Raw genomic sequence first — 17,328 nt, forward strand, 5'->3', positions numbered from 1 at the left:
TAAGAGCGACCATGGTCTTAAGCGACAGACAGCCTGCAGGCATATGATCCGAATACGAAATATCCTTGTGTTCGGCATTTAATAGCCCTAATTGGTTACTTCTTACCCAGGAAAAGTTACCGGCTGGTGGTGGTACTAGAGTTGGTTTAATTTAAACAGACGGCTTGACCTCACGCGCGACAATAAGCATGATTTGCACGCGTGGCGTATTCCAATGTTCAGGCAGCTACCACGTGACACAATTCAGCCAACCAGAGTACAGGAATCCGCAAAGTTAAAGTTGCAAACTTTTGATCGGCCCGAAAGGGGACTTATCTGGAGATTTTGAGATAACTCAACAATTACGTTGTTTTGAATTTTCCTCCTGGAGAGGTAACGTTATTTTTAAAAGAGGAACATGTTACAAAAAACCGGAAGTCTCCAACTCTTTTACTTTCAAAGTTAAGCCCCATCCGGTCAGGGTTCCTGGGTGCAGCTGGCTGCCGCCGAGTAGGGTGTTTTGGCCGTTCTAACTTAAGACTTTCAAGAATTAAAGCAGCCGTATTGATCTTCCAAACCTACAACTTTCAAGGGCTAGAATTCGCTGTATTTTGCCGTTAAAAACACAACTTGTACTGTTTAACTTCATGATTGGGCCAAAATTCAAAAGCAAATTGGCAAGAAGTGGTGCTCACGGTCTCACTTAACGTCACTTATCGCTCAGTTAAGAGCGACCATGGTCTTAAGCGACAGACAGCCTGCAGGCATATGATCCGAATACGAAATATCCTTGTGTTCGGCATTTAATAGCCCTAATTGGTTACTTCTTACCCAGGAAAAGTTACCGGCTGGTGGTGGTACTAGAGTTGGTTTAATTTAAACAGACGGCTTGACCTCACGCGCGACAATAAGCATGATTTGCACGCGTGGCGTATTCCAATGTTCAGGCAGCTACCACGTGACACAATTCAGCCAACCAGAGTACAGGAATCCGCAAAGTTAAAGTTGCAAACTTTTGATCGGCCCGAAAGGGGACTTATCTGGAGATTTTGAGATAACTCAACAATTACGTTGTTTTGAATTTTCCTCCTGGAGAGGTAACGTTATTTTTAAAAGAGGAACATGTTACAAAAAACCGGAAGTCTCCAACTCTTTTACTTTCAAAGTTAAGCCCCATCCGGTCAGGGTTCCTGGGTGCAGCTGGCTGCCGCCGAGTAGGGTGTTTTGGCCGTTCTAACTTAAGACTTTCAAGAATTAAAGCAGCCGTATTGATCTTCCAAACCTACAACTTTCAAGGGCTAGAATTCGCTGTATTTTGCCGTTAAAACACAACTTGTACTGTTTAACTTCATGATTGGGCCAAAATTCAAAAGCAAATTGGCAAGAAGTGGTGCTCACGGTCTCACTTAACGTCACTTATCGCTCAGTTAAGAGCGACCATGGTCTTAAGCGACAGACAGCCTGCAGGCATATGATCCGAATACGAAATATCCTTGTGTTCGGCATTTAATAGCCCTAATTGGTTACTTCTTACCCAGGAAAAGTTACCGGCTGGTGGTGGTACTAGAGTTGGTTTAATTTAAACAGACGGCTTGACCTCGCGCGCGACAATAAGCATGATTTGCACGCGTGGCGTATTCCAATGTTCAGGCAGCTACCACGTGACACAATTCAGCCAACCAGAGTACAGGAATCCGCAAAGTTAAAGTTGCAAACTTTTGATCGGCCCGAAAGGGGACTTATCTGGAGATTTTGAGATAACTCAACAATTACGTTGTTTTGAATTTTCCTCCTGGCTGGAGAGGTAACGTTATTTTTAAAAGAGGAACATGTTACAAAAAACCGGAAGTCTCCAACTCTTTTACTTTCAAAGTTAAGCCCCATCCGGTCAGGGTTCCTGGGTGCAGCTGGCTGCCGCCGAGTAGGGTGTTTTGGCCGTTCTAACTTAAGACTTTCAAGAATTAAAGCAGCCGTATTGATCTTCCAAACCTACAACTTTCAAGGGCTAGAATTCGCTGTATTTTGCCGTTTAAAACACAACTTGTACTGTTTAACTTCATGATTGGGCCAAAATTCAAAAGCAAATTGGCAAGAAGTGGTGCTCACGGTCTCACTTAACGTCACTTATCGCTCAGTTAAGAGCGACCATGGTCTTAAGCGACAGACAGCCTGCAGGCATATGATCCGAATACGAAATATCCTTGTGTTCGGCATTTAATAGCCCTAATTGGTTACTTCTTACCCAGGAAAAGTTACCGGCTGGTGGTGGGTACTAGAGTTGGTTTAATTTAAACAGACGGCTTGACCTCGCGCGCGACAATAAGCATGATTTGCACGCGTGGCGTATTCCAATGTTCAGGCAGCTACCACGTGACACAATTCAGCCAACCAGAGTACAGGAATCCGCAAAGTTAAAGTTGCAAACTTTTGATCGGCCCGAAAGGGGACTTATCTGGAGATTTTGAGATAACTCAACAATTACGTTGTTTTGAATTTTCCTCCTGGCTGGAGAGGTAACGTTATTTTTAAAAGAGGAACATGTTACAAAAAACCGGAAGTCTCCAACTCTTTTACTTTCAAAGTTAAGCCCCATCCGGTCAGGGTTCCTGGGAGCTGCCTAGCTTGTAGCCGCTAACATCAAAGCCGCCGCGCGCGCCTAGTGCTGGGGTGCATTCTCATTGAAAATTAAACTTGGTCAAAGATATTTATATACAATTCCTAAATTAAATCAATAATCATGTTAATATGAGTATTCAACACTACTCGACAACAAATATTTGTCGGCCCATCGACAATTCAGTCGCCGAAAAAAATCAAATGTTTGCTTTTTCGTTTCGGGAACTGTTTGAACTTAGTACTATATCCGACTAATCATACTTTGTAATGGTTAAAAAACAAAGTAAAAAGATTTTCCTCGATGGGCCGGCATTCGCAACCGCGAAACGTTTTGAGTATGACAAACGATGACACCACCACCAGCTCTTAATTGATAAGTCCATGGGTGACGGGATAAAGTTAAAGTAAGATATGTTATTTCATATTCAGATTTGGAGACTATACACGCATATGTGGGGTTCAAATTTGGTATTAGTAATTTTAGGGTTCGACCGAAAATGTTGGTCGGTTGGTTAATAGGGAGCAGTCACTGTCATTAGAATTATCAGATTAGGAGCAACAATTAGAATCAAATTGGACATACTGTGTATTGTGGCCCAGAATCAGTGAAACCTAGACGATGGCGGTAAAATGCTAGCGCCTTGTTATGCGCGCTAACATACTAGCTGCTGAAAATAAAGAAGTGTATCCATGATAATGTCGTTTGGCGGCAGCGCCTGCCGATACATGGATTATATTGTGTTTAACTTAGAATTCAGTGAAATTTTTGTCATTCCATTCAGCACCATACCTGTTTTGGGCATTCATCAATGACTTTTGTAATTTATTCTTAACAGAAGAACAAGAGGAATTAAAATTAAATGAGCCAATTTTACAAAACTCGTTAAACAAGGAACTGAAACCGAGGGGTTCCGTTCAGGCCCTTTACACTTTGTTTCTGTCTAGTTCTAATGTACTGTCACAATAGTGACTTTAAATATATGCAAATTATCTGGACACAGTACACGCGCCCAGTGGCGTAACGTTGCCTGTTGGCGCCCCCCTGCCGAAAAATGCGCCCCCCTGTTGGCGCCCCCTCCCCTTTTGGTGCCCCTCCCTAAAATTGAACAAATTAGGTGATTTTAAAGAATACGCCGGTAAAATCTCTAAAAAAGTGTGTATCTAGAGCAAAACGCGCAGTTTTGCTAGTACTTTTGTTAAGTTTTCGAAATTGTCCCACATTCAAACGACGATTTGGCGCCCCCCTAAGACGGCGCCCCCCTGCACAGCGGGGTCAGCAGGGCCTTTCGTTACGCCACTGCACGCGCCATTAGGTTTTTATCGTTATGTGTTTATATGTCATATAATAATTTGTTTAACTGTTGACGGATGTTACTTGGCTAAATTTCTTCGAAGTATAAGCGCGCTAATGCTACTTCTCGAAATGTTAGCCCGAGGTAATTGTGCTGTACGCAACGAAGCTCTGAATCGGCGAGAAACTAGTCACTTGTCATTTAATTTTTTTACAACAAAGTTTTAACTGTGCACAAACACAACAACTCTCTCTCTCTCTCTCTGTTCTGGTCAACGGTTTCTGGCATCTTACTAAAAGATGGAGGCCTTCTCACCGTGCCCACAGAATGCAACTCCTGCTAGCTGCACGCCAGGACTCCCAAAGTATATACGAAATCATAAAATAATAAATATCAATGCAACAGACCCCTGGAGTCTTGAAGCTGTCACTACCTGTCTCAGAGCAAACCCACTTCCGTTGTAGTACTTCTGCGGGCAGACAAAGGACTTCCGAGCAAGGTCAAAGCCTGGGAGATATGTCTCTATGCGGAGATGGGCCTAGGTTGAGTTCCTAGTATGGGATTTTAGTACAGTCAAATCCGTCTTTTTGTCGGACAAAATTCGCAACAAAGCGATTTTAACGGGATATGGTCGGGACAGGTCCCAGGAATCATTCCAGAAAAGTCCCAAAAAATCTGACTTGAGCAAAATCCACAATTACCACTTTTTTACCACCTTTTTACCACTTTGGTTTTCCGCAAATAAGTCACGTTCTGAATATCCTAGAAGATTCTAGTTTAAAGCAGTGTGTTTAGGAAACAAAGGAGAACAACTTTTTCTTTAACAACTTTTTCAAAAATAAATTATTTAATTAATTAATTAAATAATTAATAAATTTTCAAATATTTAAAAAATATATTTTCATAAAAAATGTTCTCAATTACATTACACGTACAATGAACTAATTTTCATAAAACTTTTGAAAATTTTCACTTTTTTTCAAATTTTCGAAATTTGTAAAGTGAAACAAATTTAAAATTTTATCCTTTATTTTACAATCATAATATAATAATATTTATAAGCCTCCGTTTTGAAAGTTTTAAATTTTAATACATTCACATTTCTATTTAAAATTCAATTTTATGTACAAGTCAATAACTGGCCGCCAAAGCCGCGCATTCTTGAAAACAGGATTAACTTGATTATAGTTAAAGAATAACCACTTTTTACCACATTGGATCTCCGCTAATAAAACGACTTCTGAATGTCGTAGAAGGTTGTAGATTGAACCGATGTGTCAATAACATAAGAGAGAACAACTTCTATTCGCCAACCTTTGGATTAGATAATTAATTAATCAGTTAATCAATTATTTAACAAATATTCGAAAATTATAAAAATTATTTTCGATCAAAATATTTTAAAATTGCATAACACGAATAATTAACAATTTTTCATTAAATTGATTGGGAAATCGAAGCAGCACTTTATATAACCAATATATACTAGATACTTATGAGTCCTCAGCTGGCACATTGGTGCAATTGTCCTGACATTTGAGGCAGGTTGATCCACAATGTATTCCTGCTTTTCTGCATGAACAAGCATTGCCACAACCTGACTTTAAACAGTTGCAACTGATGTTTTGAATGAACGTGGTCGTTAAATACCATTTAGAAATCAAAATATCCTCCAAGTTTAGGGGGGAGTGGGGGTGCCGTGAGTTAATACACATGAGTCTTGTAATCAACATAATCGTGTTTGCGAACATGCTGTTAACTGCACATTGCAATAGGCCATTACATTCGGAATATGATCTGAATTCTGAAAAGATATTGGCGCGAAACAGACTGAAAATGACGAAGTCATCAAGCAATTCGTTTATCTCGTTAGCGAAATTGATTGGGTAATCAATGATTACCTAATCGCTAATCATGCGACAGGGTGCTACGATACCGTAATTGGGCTTTGTGCACGATCCCTATAGTGGGAATCTAGTGCACTAAGCTACGGAGAAACAATACCCTAGCGTATGCACTCCTACTTAAGGCCCTTTATTATTACTTACTTACTTGGGTTGGGTTCCGAGCTAGAGTGCTACCAGGCCAAGAATGTCTTGCATATCCACCGCCAAGTAGTAGCGCGTCAGAGGCACGTGCCACCGGCCCACTCCAGCATTGAGTTCTTGTTCTGTCCAGTGTACCCAGGTGTTGAATGGTGGAGTGTCAGGGAATTCATTGAGGAAAGCATCAAGAGCAGGTTTGAAAGCTACGGAGAAACAATACCCTAGCGTATGCACTCCTACTAAAGGCCCTTTATTATTACTTACTTACTTGGGTTGGGTTCCGAGCTAGAGTGCTACCAGGCCAAGAATGTCTTGCATATCCACCGCCAAGTAGTAGCGCGTCAGAGGCACGTGCCACCGGCCCACTCCAGCATTGAGTTCTTGTTCTGTCCAGTGTACCCAGGTGTTGAATGGTGGAGTGTCAGGGAATTCATTGAGGAAAGCATCAAGAGCAGGTTTGAAAGCGGTCAAGGTTAGGAGGGACTTGATGCTAGGAGGGACCACGTTGTACAGTGCAGACTGCAGAGGCTCTAGAGGCAAAGGAGTTGACCTCAGGTTATTGACACTAGTGTACTTGGAGGACCCTAGTGGTCGTATACACGTAGTTCCGTATCGTGAGGTCTCGCGGAAGTTGATGTTCATACTGTTTGGAGTAAGATTGTTATAGATCTTCCAAACTAGGATGATAGTGTATCTCTCACGACGCCTTTGAAGGGAGTACATAGACAGGCGACGGAGGCGTTCCCAGTAGTTAAGATTTCCAAGACCCTGGATTTTAGCAGTGAAGGATCGTTGAACTGCTTCGAGTTTAATAATTTCGCACTGCATGTGAGGAGACCACAGAGGACAGCAGTATTCCAGATGAGATCGTACGTAGGACTTGTACAGGAGCATCATGGTCGCTACATCTTACGAATAAGTTCTCTTCTGGGCTTGGGAATGGAGGATTGTGATGACACTTGGATGTTTCTGCTGTGCGAGGGAGCGTGCTTAGAGCATATGAACGCTACCTTGTCTTCAAACAATGTCCAAGCTGTATCCTGATCGTTGCTTGGGTCAGTGATAGAAGCCCAGTCTACTTCTACCAGTTCTGCATTAATGGCATCCCAGTCTGCTGAGTTGAAGTTAATGTCATCAAGGAGGCAGGAGGGGGTGAAGACTGGCCGTTCCGGAGTCTGCGAGGGGAGGAGGAGTTCAGGATTGAGGAGAGTGCAGCTCACAATGTCATGATCTGATAACTCTGTCTTGATGAACTGTTGGAGGGTAGAGAGGCATTCATCAAACTTGTCAAAAGGAGCTGAAGGGGGCCGGTAAATGCCCGCTATCACGATGTTAGCTTCTTTACTGTAGATGGCGACAAGTTCACAGTAGGAGTTTGAGAAGGACTTTGTTTCTTCTGCTGTGATGGAGTTGTGGAGATAGGTAGCGGCTCCGCCACAAGCTCGACTGGTACGCTCCGCTCGGTAGCCGGTATAACCTGGGATGTGAACCTCCGCATCTAAGTGATACGACTTGAGGTGGGTTTCCGTCAAGGTGAAGAAAGGAGTGTGGATCGGGTTGGAGCTGATAGACTCTTGGAGGGCTTTCACTTTCCATCGCTGGTTGGTGATGCCAGGATTCATTCCTTAAATTAAATATTGAAGCTTACGCTTCCAAACGAACCAGTTTAACAATCTAGTTTAAAAGCACAACACTAAGTCGAGAGATGATGTGTAAATAGTTATTATCTATAATATAATATTAATAGTATCGTACAAATTTGGATATTTTACCGTTTATTCCATTTATCTGCATCTCTTTTTATCTGTTATCTAATCTATGTGACGGTGTTTGTTCTATTATTCAAGTAAATTCATTTTACGTTTTACGTCACGGCAAAGATTTTTGGTAAAAATTATATTTTTGAAATTTTTAAAAATTTACTTATCATCTAATTAATTAATCGATTAATTATCTAATCCAAAGGTTGGCGAATAAAAGTTGTTCTCTTTTATATTTTGAACACATCGGTTCAATCTAGAACCTTCTACGACATTCAGAAGTCGTTTTATTAGCGGAGATCCAATGTGGTAAAAAGTGGTAAATAGTGGTTTAGTTATTCTTTACAAATTTTACAAGTCCAAAATATTGAAAGTGAAAATTTTCAAATTTTTTATAAGAATTAGTTCAATATACGTGGAATTTAATTGTGAACATTTTTTATGAAAATATATTTTTTAAATATTTGAAAATTTATTAATTATTTAATTAATTAATTAAATAATTTATTTTTGAAAAAGTTGTTGAAGAAAAAGTTGTTCTCCTTTGTTTCCTAAACACACTGCTTTAAACTAGAATCTTCTAAGATATTCAGAACGTGACTTATTTGCGGAAAACCAAAGTGGTAAAAAGGTGGTAAAAAAGTGGTAATTGTGGATTTTGCTCAAGTCAGATTTTTTGGGACTTTTCTGGAATGATTCCTGGGACCTGTCCCGACCATATCCCGTTAAAATCGCTTTGTTGCGAATTTTGTCCGACAAAGGCTCAAATAAGGACGGATTTGACTGTACTATTTAGCGAAAGTTCCTAGTGAAGAATCCTAGGAGGTTACCCAAAAGGGTTTTTCCCTATCCAGTCTTGTCGACTGTTCCACAAATTTGAAGATATGATTGTAGTTTACTGTTTTTAAGGTAGAGTTTACCAATTATCCTCATTCTGAACGTCATGATCTGGATGCACTTGCAGAGGAGGTGCTGGGATGTTTCTGCTTCTCCTGAAAAGTGTTCACAATCTTGCGTCTCGAAGTTGACGTTGTTTGCCACGTTCTGAAAATAAACTAGTGGGCTGTGACCTATCCTGAAAGGGCCATGTAAGCCATCTGATGTGAGTTCCAGAAAAATTTTAGTTCCTGTATTTATATTTGTGGAGGAACATCTCAAGTGGAATGTTCCTTTGTCACTGAGTGTGGCCTAATTGGGAGGAAGGGTTCAGGTCCTATGGGGATGTTGTTGGATTGATCGTCCCTTGCGAATTCGTCCGCTAGAGCTTTACCGTATACTCCTTAATGTCCTGGAACGAAGTTCTACTCGATGAGAATACCTAGTGAGTTGAGTTGGTCTGAGATGTTCAAAACGAACCTGGAGTAAAAACTGGTGCTGTTAAGCGCTTTAAAAGCAGCCTGGGAATCTGAGATCCTAAGTTATCATTAGTCCAGATACTTGCCATTGTATAACGCAAATAGCGGGTACGATTTCCTCAATGAACCTGAAGAAGGAATATCTGTCCTGAAATGATACCATGTATCGTCGAGCTAAAAAATGAATCAAAAATTAGAGTAAATCGTTAAACGTTGTATGTCCTATTTGCATCCCCTAAGCATTGCATTGATGTTTATTCCTGGTCCGGTTAGCTTTGCGTCTCAGAACTAAAGAGGTCCACTATGCTTTAGTGAGCTATGCTGTCCACCAGGGTACTGTAGATCTAAGGGTTCCCCGTGTAATGGGGCAGGCTGTGAAAAAGCATCTCTGCAGGATGTCCGAGATGAACTGTTTTCGAGTGTTGAGAACTTCCGCTGTAGAACTGAATAGAACCAGTTGCAGTAGGGGTGTCAGTCAAACACTGCTGGCTACTAGATGATTGTAGAGCGTCCAGTCACACTTCAATGAATAGTGTGGCAAAGCTAACCCGGTCCCCTGAAAAGTGGTTACTGGAGGAAGAAGTGCCAGGAATTCTCGCTATCAGTGTGTCCTCGTAGTCAGAGTTGACATCCCTAACACTGTCTTATCACGAGCCTGTGTCTAGCGTGTGTCAGCCCTAACGCATTAGCTGTCTTAACTGGAAAGACCTGAAAAGTGGTTACTGGAGGGAGAAGTGCCAAGACTACTCATTATCAGTGTGTCCTTGTAGTCAGGATGAGCGTATTGGAATCCCTATCTCTGTGGTGGGTGACTTCGATGGGACCTGAAAGCTGAAAGAGAATTTCCTGGTGATTTAATAGCTCTTAGAGCTATGTATCTGTGTCTAACGTATCGTCGTTTGTGTGTGTACTATCTTGTAACCTGATATCTGAAAGAGAAATTTCCTGGTGCTTGGTAGCTGTTAGTGTTGACTTCCTGGTTCCTATGGGAACTTTGAGTTGGCAAGTCCCAACCTTTGTACTCAACAAGAGAGCACACCACCCGTTAGTGCCAACCAGGCCACACCACGTGGAGGTTCGGAGAGGATTTCGTGACCCAACACAACAACTCAAATTAAATAGGCCACAAAATAACTTAATAATACGATAGCGAAACAATTAGTTTTACAATGCAATGTATATCTTACTTATAATTCAGAGAATTCCCTTAGTACAATCTTTGTACGTACGACCACCCACGTGCAAATTAGCTAAAAAGCAAAAGGTTGCAAAATAACCATGGTAACGAGGGTTATTACACGCACGTGCAAAGATTGGCGAACGGCATTTTTATCAGTTTTGTTGATATTATGTATGAACCGCCCCCCCCCCCCCCCTATATTACGTAATCAAGGTTTGACCCCCCCCCCCCCGTAATCAAGACCCAACCCCCCTCCTATATTACGTAATCAAGATTAGACACCCAAAAAAAAGATTAGACACCCCCCCCCCCCCCCCCCCCATTTTTGAGTTAAATTTTGATGTAGAGATACACTTACTAAACGAAAATTGGTTTAAAAAACGAAAATTTTGATTACATAATTATTATTAACGAAAATTTCCAATTGGTATTTCGAAAATCGGTAAAAATTAAAATTTTTATCAACGACCAAACCCCCCCCCCCCCCCCCCCCCCCCCGAAATCAACCGTAAGCATTTGAACCCCCCCCCCCCTCGGCTGATTACGTAATATGTGAACGACCCCTTATATGTGTTAAACAATCCATGGCCTGTCTAAAATTCGATAATGAACTTCATATTAGTTACTCATATCTCTTGTACAGACTGTTTTACAAGGATATTGACAGATGATACTCACATTAGGCATTCATTATTGCATCTAAATTATTTCACTTGCATTAGGTTTAGAAATTTATTCTCTGGTTAACAGATTTCAAATGTTTAATTAATTGGTAGTAAGACAGTAAGGTATATAAGAAGTTATTTAATTTTGCTTGGGCTATTATATTGACTATTAAGGTTTATATTAATGATGATATGGAATTTGAATTTTATATAAATTTACACCATGAGGTTGGGGCATTTTGCATAGTAAATATGGTTACTACTCCTATATATCATATTATTTGATTGGTATTCGATTTCTGATTATTTCCCTAGGAATATGATTATTATATCTCAATTTGGCTTTAGGTAGGGTGCCCCGCTAAAAGAACTGGATTCTTCCAGGAAGCATCCCGTGCACAGAGCTTGGTCTACATATATATTAAATTATTAACCATTCATTCTGTATGCGCACGAAAATTTATTTCAATCAATCATATTATTAGTGGTGCTGCGTGCTGATAAATATTTTGGGAATCAATCCACCCAATCATGGCGATAACATATGTTTGTGCTCGGCCGGTTTTAGGTTTGAGTTTTTGCTCCAAAAGTGGTAAATCGGGTGCTAGTAAAGCTCCGACATGTCTTGGGTTGTACTGGACCTAACAAGTTTATTATCGGATGTCTACTTATATTTATTAGGGGTCGTTCACATATTACGTAATCAATATTTTACAATTTTTACCCCCCTCCCCCCCTTCCGTAATCAACCGTAATCAAGACCCAACCCCCCCCCCCCCCTCCTGACAGCAATATTACGTAATCATGGCCTGACCCCCCCCCCCCCCCCCCCCCCCTTGACTTTTTTCCTAGAAAACACTTTTCTCTACGTTTCATGCTACCCTGATCATGCTATCATGATGTTGGTAATGGTAGCTTCAATCTTGCCTCCACGTTCATGTCGCAGTCTGATTGCAAGGATACTCCCAGTGATGAGGACGTAAGTTTGATCAAACTCTCAACCAGCACCATTAACAAGATCTACAGACTAACCCTCAACTTCAAAGACAGTCTGAAAGCAGATAATTAGTTTCCTTTCTCAGTTTTCTATTTTTGTATTCTTTCTTCTTTTTTCCTCTCCCCCCTTTTTTCCTCCCAGCTTTGAATCTGTGATGGATGTGATGGAAGGCTTGCGTTTACTTTTATCCCTACATGGGCTCCCGGCTGTGCGTCCATGTAGGAGCTGTGGGGCCTTCCGAGTGATAGGGTTACAGTGACTGCTAGTAGAGAAAATATGAAGGTTCCACCAGTAGACATAAGTATCGAAAGCAGGGCATTGGCTCGACCTCCGAGGCGGGGTATCCGTGAGGACCCTGGTCGTAATCAGCTCTGCACTGTTTCAGTGTATCCTGATGCCTGAAATCTCGGACACTGCCTACGTACGGGGTAGACAGCCACGGATGATTTTGTCTGTGAGCTTTTCATCACTTCCTGACATGAGCCAGACCTCAGCTGGATCCTTCCTTTTCCTTTTTCTTTACTTCCCGTTCAGTCTACCTCTTCATCATCAGTTTGAGTTGCTTCGCATTGCATTCGAACTTTTCCTCCTCAGTTCACCACGGCACCTCTTTTGGATGCCTCCTACCGGGCAACACTAGCTTTCAGACACTGGCTAACTTACCGCGCACGGTTTAGTTTGTGTGTCTTTTCTGTGGCCGTGTATTCCGTTTTATGCCACCCTCTCTGCCGTTTTCGCGCTTGCGCTCACCCACTCCTCAGTGGGCTGTTCATTTGACAGAGTTACTGGCTGGCACTCCCATCATCTTCTCACTCACCATCACTGCCCAATCAAATTTATGCAATCAAAATCACTATACACCCATAATCATATGATCAAAACACAAAGCTTTGAAATATACTTTTTTCTGTTTGAGATTTGAATAACGTTACTGTAATGTTCCAAATTATATTTTAAATGTTCAAAAAAAAAAATGATGAGCCGAAATCATTGTTATGATATCCGGCCAAGCACCTTCTAAACTACTTACTATTATAGCCGGATATTCGATCAACTTCTAAATTTTATCATTATCAGAGTGAAATTGAGTGGAATTTGAATTAAAATATCGTCAAATTGTTATTATTCTAGAGGGAAAAAAATAAAATTTTGATTACGTAATCAACGACCGAACCCCCCCCCCCCCCCCCCCGTAATCAACCGTAAGCATTTGTAAACCCCCCCTTCCCCCCTCGGCTGCTTACGTGATATGTGAACGAGCCCTTATGATATCATTATTCATTGTAATGGCAATAAAATTTAAATTTTGTTTTACTTACGTTGTGTGTAGTGCGAGCAACATTTTAATCAGCTGTATCTTCGGTGGGGATGAATACTTTTTGACACGATTAAAACTGACTGCCAAAGAATACTATTAGGTTCCTCGCTGTGACCACGGGTTTTCTAGTCATATATAATATGGGCATATATATGTTTTTTTAAACAAAATTGTATTGTTATAGCACCATATTTAGTGCAAAAGATAAAGTAATATAAAGTAATATGAAGTAATTTTGTAACGATCTTCATTGATGGGACGATACCCTTTCAATAGTTTATTCAACGATGTAATGAAAGCTGGGAGCAACTCATTGGGCCACATCCAGAAATTTTTAAATTTCCTCGCAGATCAATGTTTCCCCCTAAAACTTTTCTTATGCCGTAGAAAAAAAAGGTCCTCTCAGATTATCTGCCTATCTGCCTATCTGCCATAATTCTGAATGTGTGCTCATTGGTAGGTTATAACTATACAAGAATTTACTGAAAGGTTAACAAATGAAGCATTCAGAAAGTTTGTGATGCGGGAAGAGTTGCCAGGATTGTATTTAATTTACATGTTTACTCATTCAAAGCAACAATGAACAAAAAGAACAATCTAGCGTTCAATCATGGTTTACCATGGTGGAACATGCCGTATACCTTAGTCCAAAAACTCCTGTACCCAGTCAACCTTAACAGAATCATTGTGGAGTGATATTCATTAACCAGGCCAACTCATCGATTTATCCACATTTGTTACATTATTCCTGAGGAGATTCGTTTGTAAAATTGGCACACATTTAAAATTTCTTGTCTTCTTGTTTTGCTTGTTATGATAGATGCAGTCTTTTGTTGTTTCTAGTCCATCTTGGCTGTGCATCCAAAGAACAACTGTCAGGACTTTCAAATTCAATTTACTTGAGCCTGCCAATGATACTCTTAGTTTCCTTATAGGGCAAATGTTCATGGGTCAGGTGAACAGACCTCATCAGTGGATTGTAATTTACAGTTAAGAAAGAGTGAAGATAATGATCAACACACAAGTCCTTCTTGTCATTGCTACATGGATTTGCACAGGTAATACTGCACATAGTAACTGAATATATTAGCATTCATTCATTTAAAATAAAGGGAGAATGATGCTATTTATTCATATTGGGAAATATGAAACAAATATTTTCCTTATTATATTTATCATCTTCATTCGCATTTTTGAATTGTGAACTGTTTCGTCATATTGTAATAATAAAACATTTCAGTTTTGTCAGAGGTTTCTGTTTTCTTACCTTACGGTAATCATGTTGGAATTGGACTATCCTTCCCTATGGTTATAACTGTGAAGCCTGATAATTGTGTCAGCTGTCCTTTGATAATTGAAGTGGTTCCACCCTACTTTACCAACTCACAGATAAACCAACCTATGCTCAACCTCGAGAATTGCATAGTTAGGTAAGATTCTGTTCTTACAAGTTTTATTATCGTGATTAAAGTTATAGATATTGAGCAACAGGATTTTTATTGAAGAATACACACAATCTTAACAGAAATTATATTGATTTTCAGGTATATTGGATCAAATGTAGTTAGTAAGTCTATCACTGCTGGTGACACAGTTGAATCAAATAACTTCATCAATATCATTGATGGTGTTCTGTCCATCAACTTTGGAAATGTCGATGTGCCAGCAGGTTTGATTTATATAAATTTACATAATCCTCAGATTTGTCCAAGAGACTGATTTACCATATTAATATAACAGAATAGTCGACCGATTGATTGTGGCAGATTGTGGAATGGATCTGTATATAATATGTATTGATATGAAAAGAATTGAATCTTTCAACTGTTATTTCAGGAAGCACTGACTCCGAGATAATAGTTTCGTTAGATCTCAGAGTGAGGAATATGTACACCATACAAAACTTCAATGTTCTCACTCTGCAAATCAAGGAGCAGCTTGGTGAGAGATTTTAACTTACCGTTTAGTTTTTGTATTTTTAATGGAATACGTCAGACCTATTTTTTTACTAAATACTTTTCAAATTTTACAGAGTACAGCAATCAGCAATAAATGAATATAAAATAGAATTGTTCAAAATATTAAATAGTCAACTTCAACCATGATAGTCAACTTCAACCAATGATATAACTTCCTTGTTTCAGCTTGTTTAATGTCGTCTTATTTCAGATAATCAGTTCAATTTCGTGAAGGAATCTCTGCAAGTTGTGAAACCCGAACTTCCTCGTATCCAGGTAATAAGAATTACTCTCCTATAGACTTGCATTTAATTTACTTTGATTAGTACTTATGATAAGCTCCTGCTAGTACTATTGCCTTATGTCTTATGAGTTATGAGTGGTCCCCTTTTCAGTTTATACATTGCTTTTATTTAAAACCTGTCTCCAGACATTTGAACCTGAAGATTCGAGAATGTTGTACCAGAGCAAAGACGAGCCAGCTATAATCTTCAGCGTCAAACTACCAGTGACATCAGCCACACCAGTCTACAACATCTCTATAACCTGCAGTGTTAGGGATGCTTCTCCTAACTTCCGAACTGCAACTACCAACCCCAACAGTGTCAGCATCGTTGTGGTAACTATTACATGATTTAAATTGAACTTCAAACCAACAATTTTATAGCTTTCGCTTTTCACCATTTAGAAAATCATTTTTTCACATTACAACCTTGATTTCGAGATTTGCCTTGCCCAATTTTACTGTAAACAATTTTTCGTATCACGATAATAAGTATCATTTCCAGCTCGTCCAGCTAACCGAACCCCTCCCAGGTGGAACAAGACGGAGTGGAACTGATACACTTCCAGCTAACCCAACCCCTCCCAGGTGGAACAAGACGGAGTGGAACTGATACACTTCCAGGCAGACGAGTTAAAACCAGGTCACGTGATAGTGGGCAGGTTTGGGGTGTATCTCCACAACACCCTTCCTCCAGATAAACTCAACATGGACATGAGTGTGGTGTCCTACAGTGCTCCCATTCAGAATAACGGCAGACAGCTGGATACTGTTCAGAGTAAATCATCATATTTAAATGGAGTTTGTCTGAGTTAAAAAAAGATATCAAAAACTATGTACATTGGCTTAATGTATAACGGATTAATGTATAATTACCCGGAATAATACTTTCTTTAGTTTCAACAACAAATTATGAAATAACTTTAAATGAATAAGTTTGTGTAAGACATGTGTCTACTCCCAAAACCTTCAGGTAATCTGATCGTACCAGTGAAGCTAAAGTACCCAGTGCTAACACTGGTAGATTACCCTGAAGCTAGTTTGGTTGGGGTCCCCTTCAATGTCACCCTGTCAGTGGAGCTTCCACCTCTTCTGGTTAACTATAAGGTAAGCAGTTTATCAATTATCAGGGGTAACACTAACATGATGCTTTTGCAGGTTGAATGCCTTGCTCCTCTTCTTTCTTAAATGTTATTTTTGTTCGGTAAACTAAAATCACGTTTCATACAGTTGAACTGTGCTTGAAACCCAAACCTAGATAGATATTGCATGCTAGTTGCTATGTCGAGTTAAATCACCATTCACCAACTGCAATAAAATTCTAGGTCGAGTTTTCTGCTGTTTTCGGAGTGAGTTCCTCGTTGACGTTTATCAGTGTGACAGAAGACAACAAAGCTATCGAAGGGAGTAAAACAATCACGGATAATATGGTTATCATAGAGGGGTAAGAAAAGCAAGAATATACTTTTTGTCCTTCAATAACAAAATTTAACTGCATTTAACGATTTGCCATTAATTTACTATAACATGATCAACTAGGCCCCCGATCTTACTTGCTCATCATCGATGAGATCATTCATGAGAAAGTTGTTAAGAAATTTTTTTAATAAAATGGATCACGTACGTAAATGTAAAATTACTCTGCAGTGAAGGGGTATTAGAAGAAGAAACAAGAGTTTTGTACACTATCACTGCACGTGTTAAACCTTCGTTACAAACTCGGAATAGCATCTTGATGATTGCCGGTAATAACCACTGTTCATTTCCTGTTCATTTCCTGTTCATTTCCTGTTCATTTCCTGTTCATGTCCTGTTCATTTCATGTTCATTTACTGTTCATTTACTGTTCATTTCATGTTTATTTCCCTTTCATTTCCTGT

General features: G+C 39.8%; 1 protein-coding gene across 1 annotated transcript in view; it reads left to right on the top strand.

Annotated features, from left to right (window-relative positions):
* The first annotated feature begins 14,140 nt into the window (after window positions 1–14,140).
* The window catches only part of LOC134818698 (uncharacterized), a 38,617-nt gene continuing 35,429 nt past the window's right edge, over window positions 14,141–17,328 (top strand). The window contains exons 1-10 of the mRNA XM_063828338.1: window positions 14,141–14,265; window positions 14,448–14,637; window positions 14,752–14,876; window positions 15,044–15,148; window positions 15,377–15,441; window positions 15,596–15,784; window positions 16,037–16,226; window positions 16,422–16,555; window positions 16,774–16,892; window positions 17,096–17,193. Coding sequence (XP_063684408.1) covers window positions 14,217–14,265; window positions 14,448–14,637; window positions 14,752–14,876; window positions 15,044–15,148; window positions 15,377–15,441; window positions 15,596–15,784; window positions 16,037–16,226; window positions 16,422–16,555; window positions 16,774–16,892; window positions 17,096–17,193 — 1,264 coding nt within the window. The 5' untranslated portion in view covers window positions 14,141–14,216. The remainder of the gene's footprint in view (window positions 14,266–14,447; window positions 14,638–14,751; window positions 14,877–15,043; window positions 15,149–15,376; window positions 15,442–15,595; window positions 15,785–16,036; window positions 16,227–16,421; window positions 16,556–16,773; window positions 16,893–17,095; window positions 17,194–17,328) is intronic.

Source organism: Bolinopsis microptera, chromosome 7 (assembly GCF_026151205.1).
Source record: "Bolinopsis microptera isolate Bmic1 chromosome 7, MBARI_Bmic_1.0, whole genome shotgun sequence".
NCBI lineage: Eukaryota > Metazoa > Ctenophora > Tentaculata > Lobata > Bolinopsidae > Bolinopsis > Bolinopsis microptera.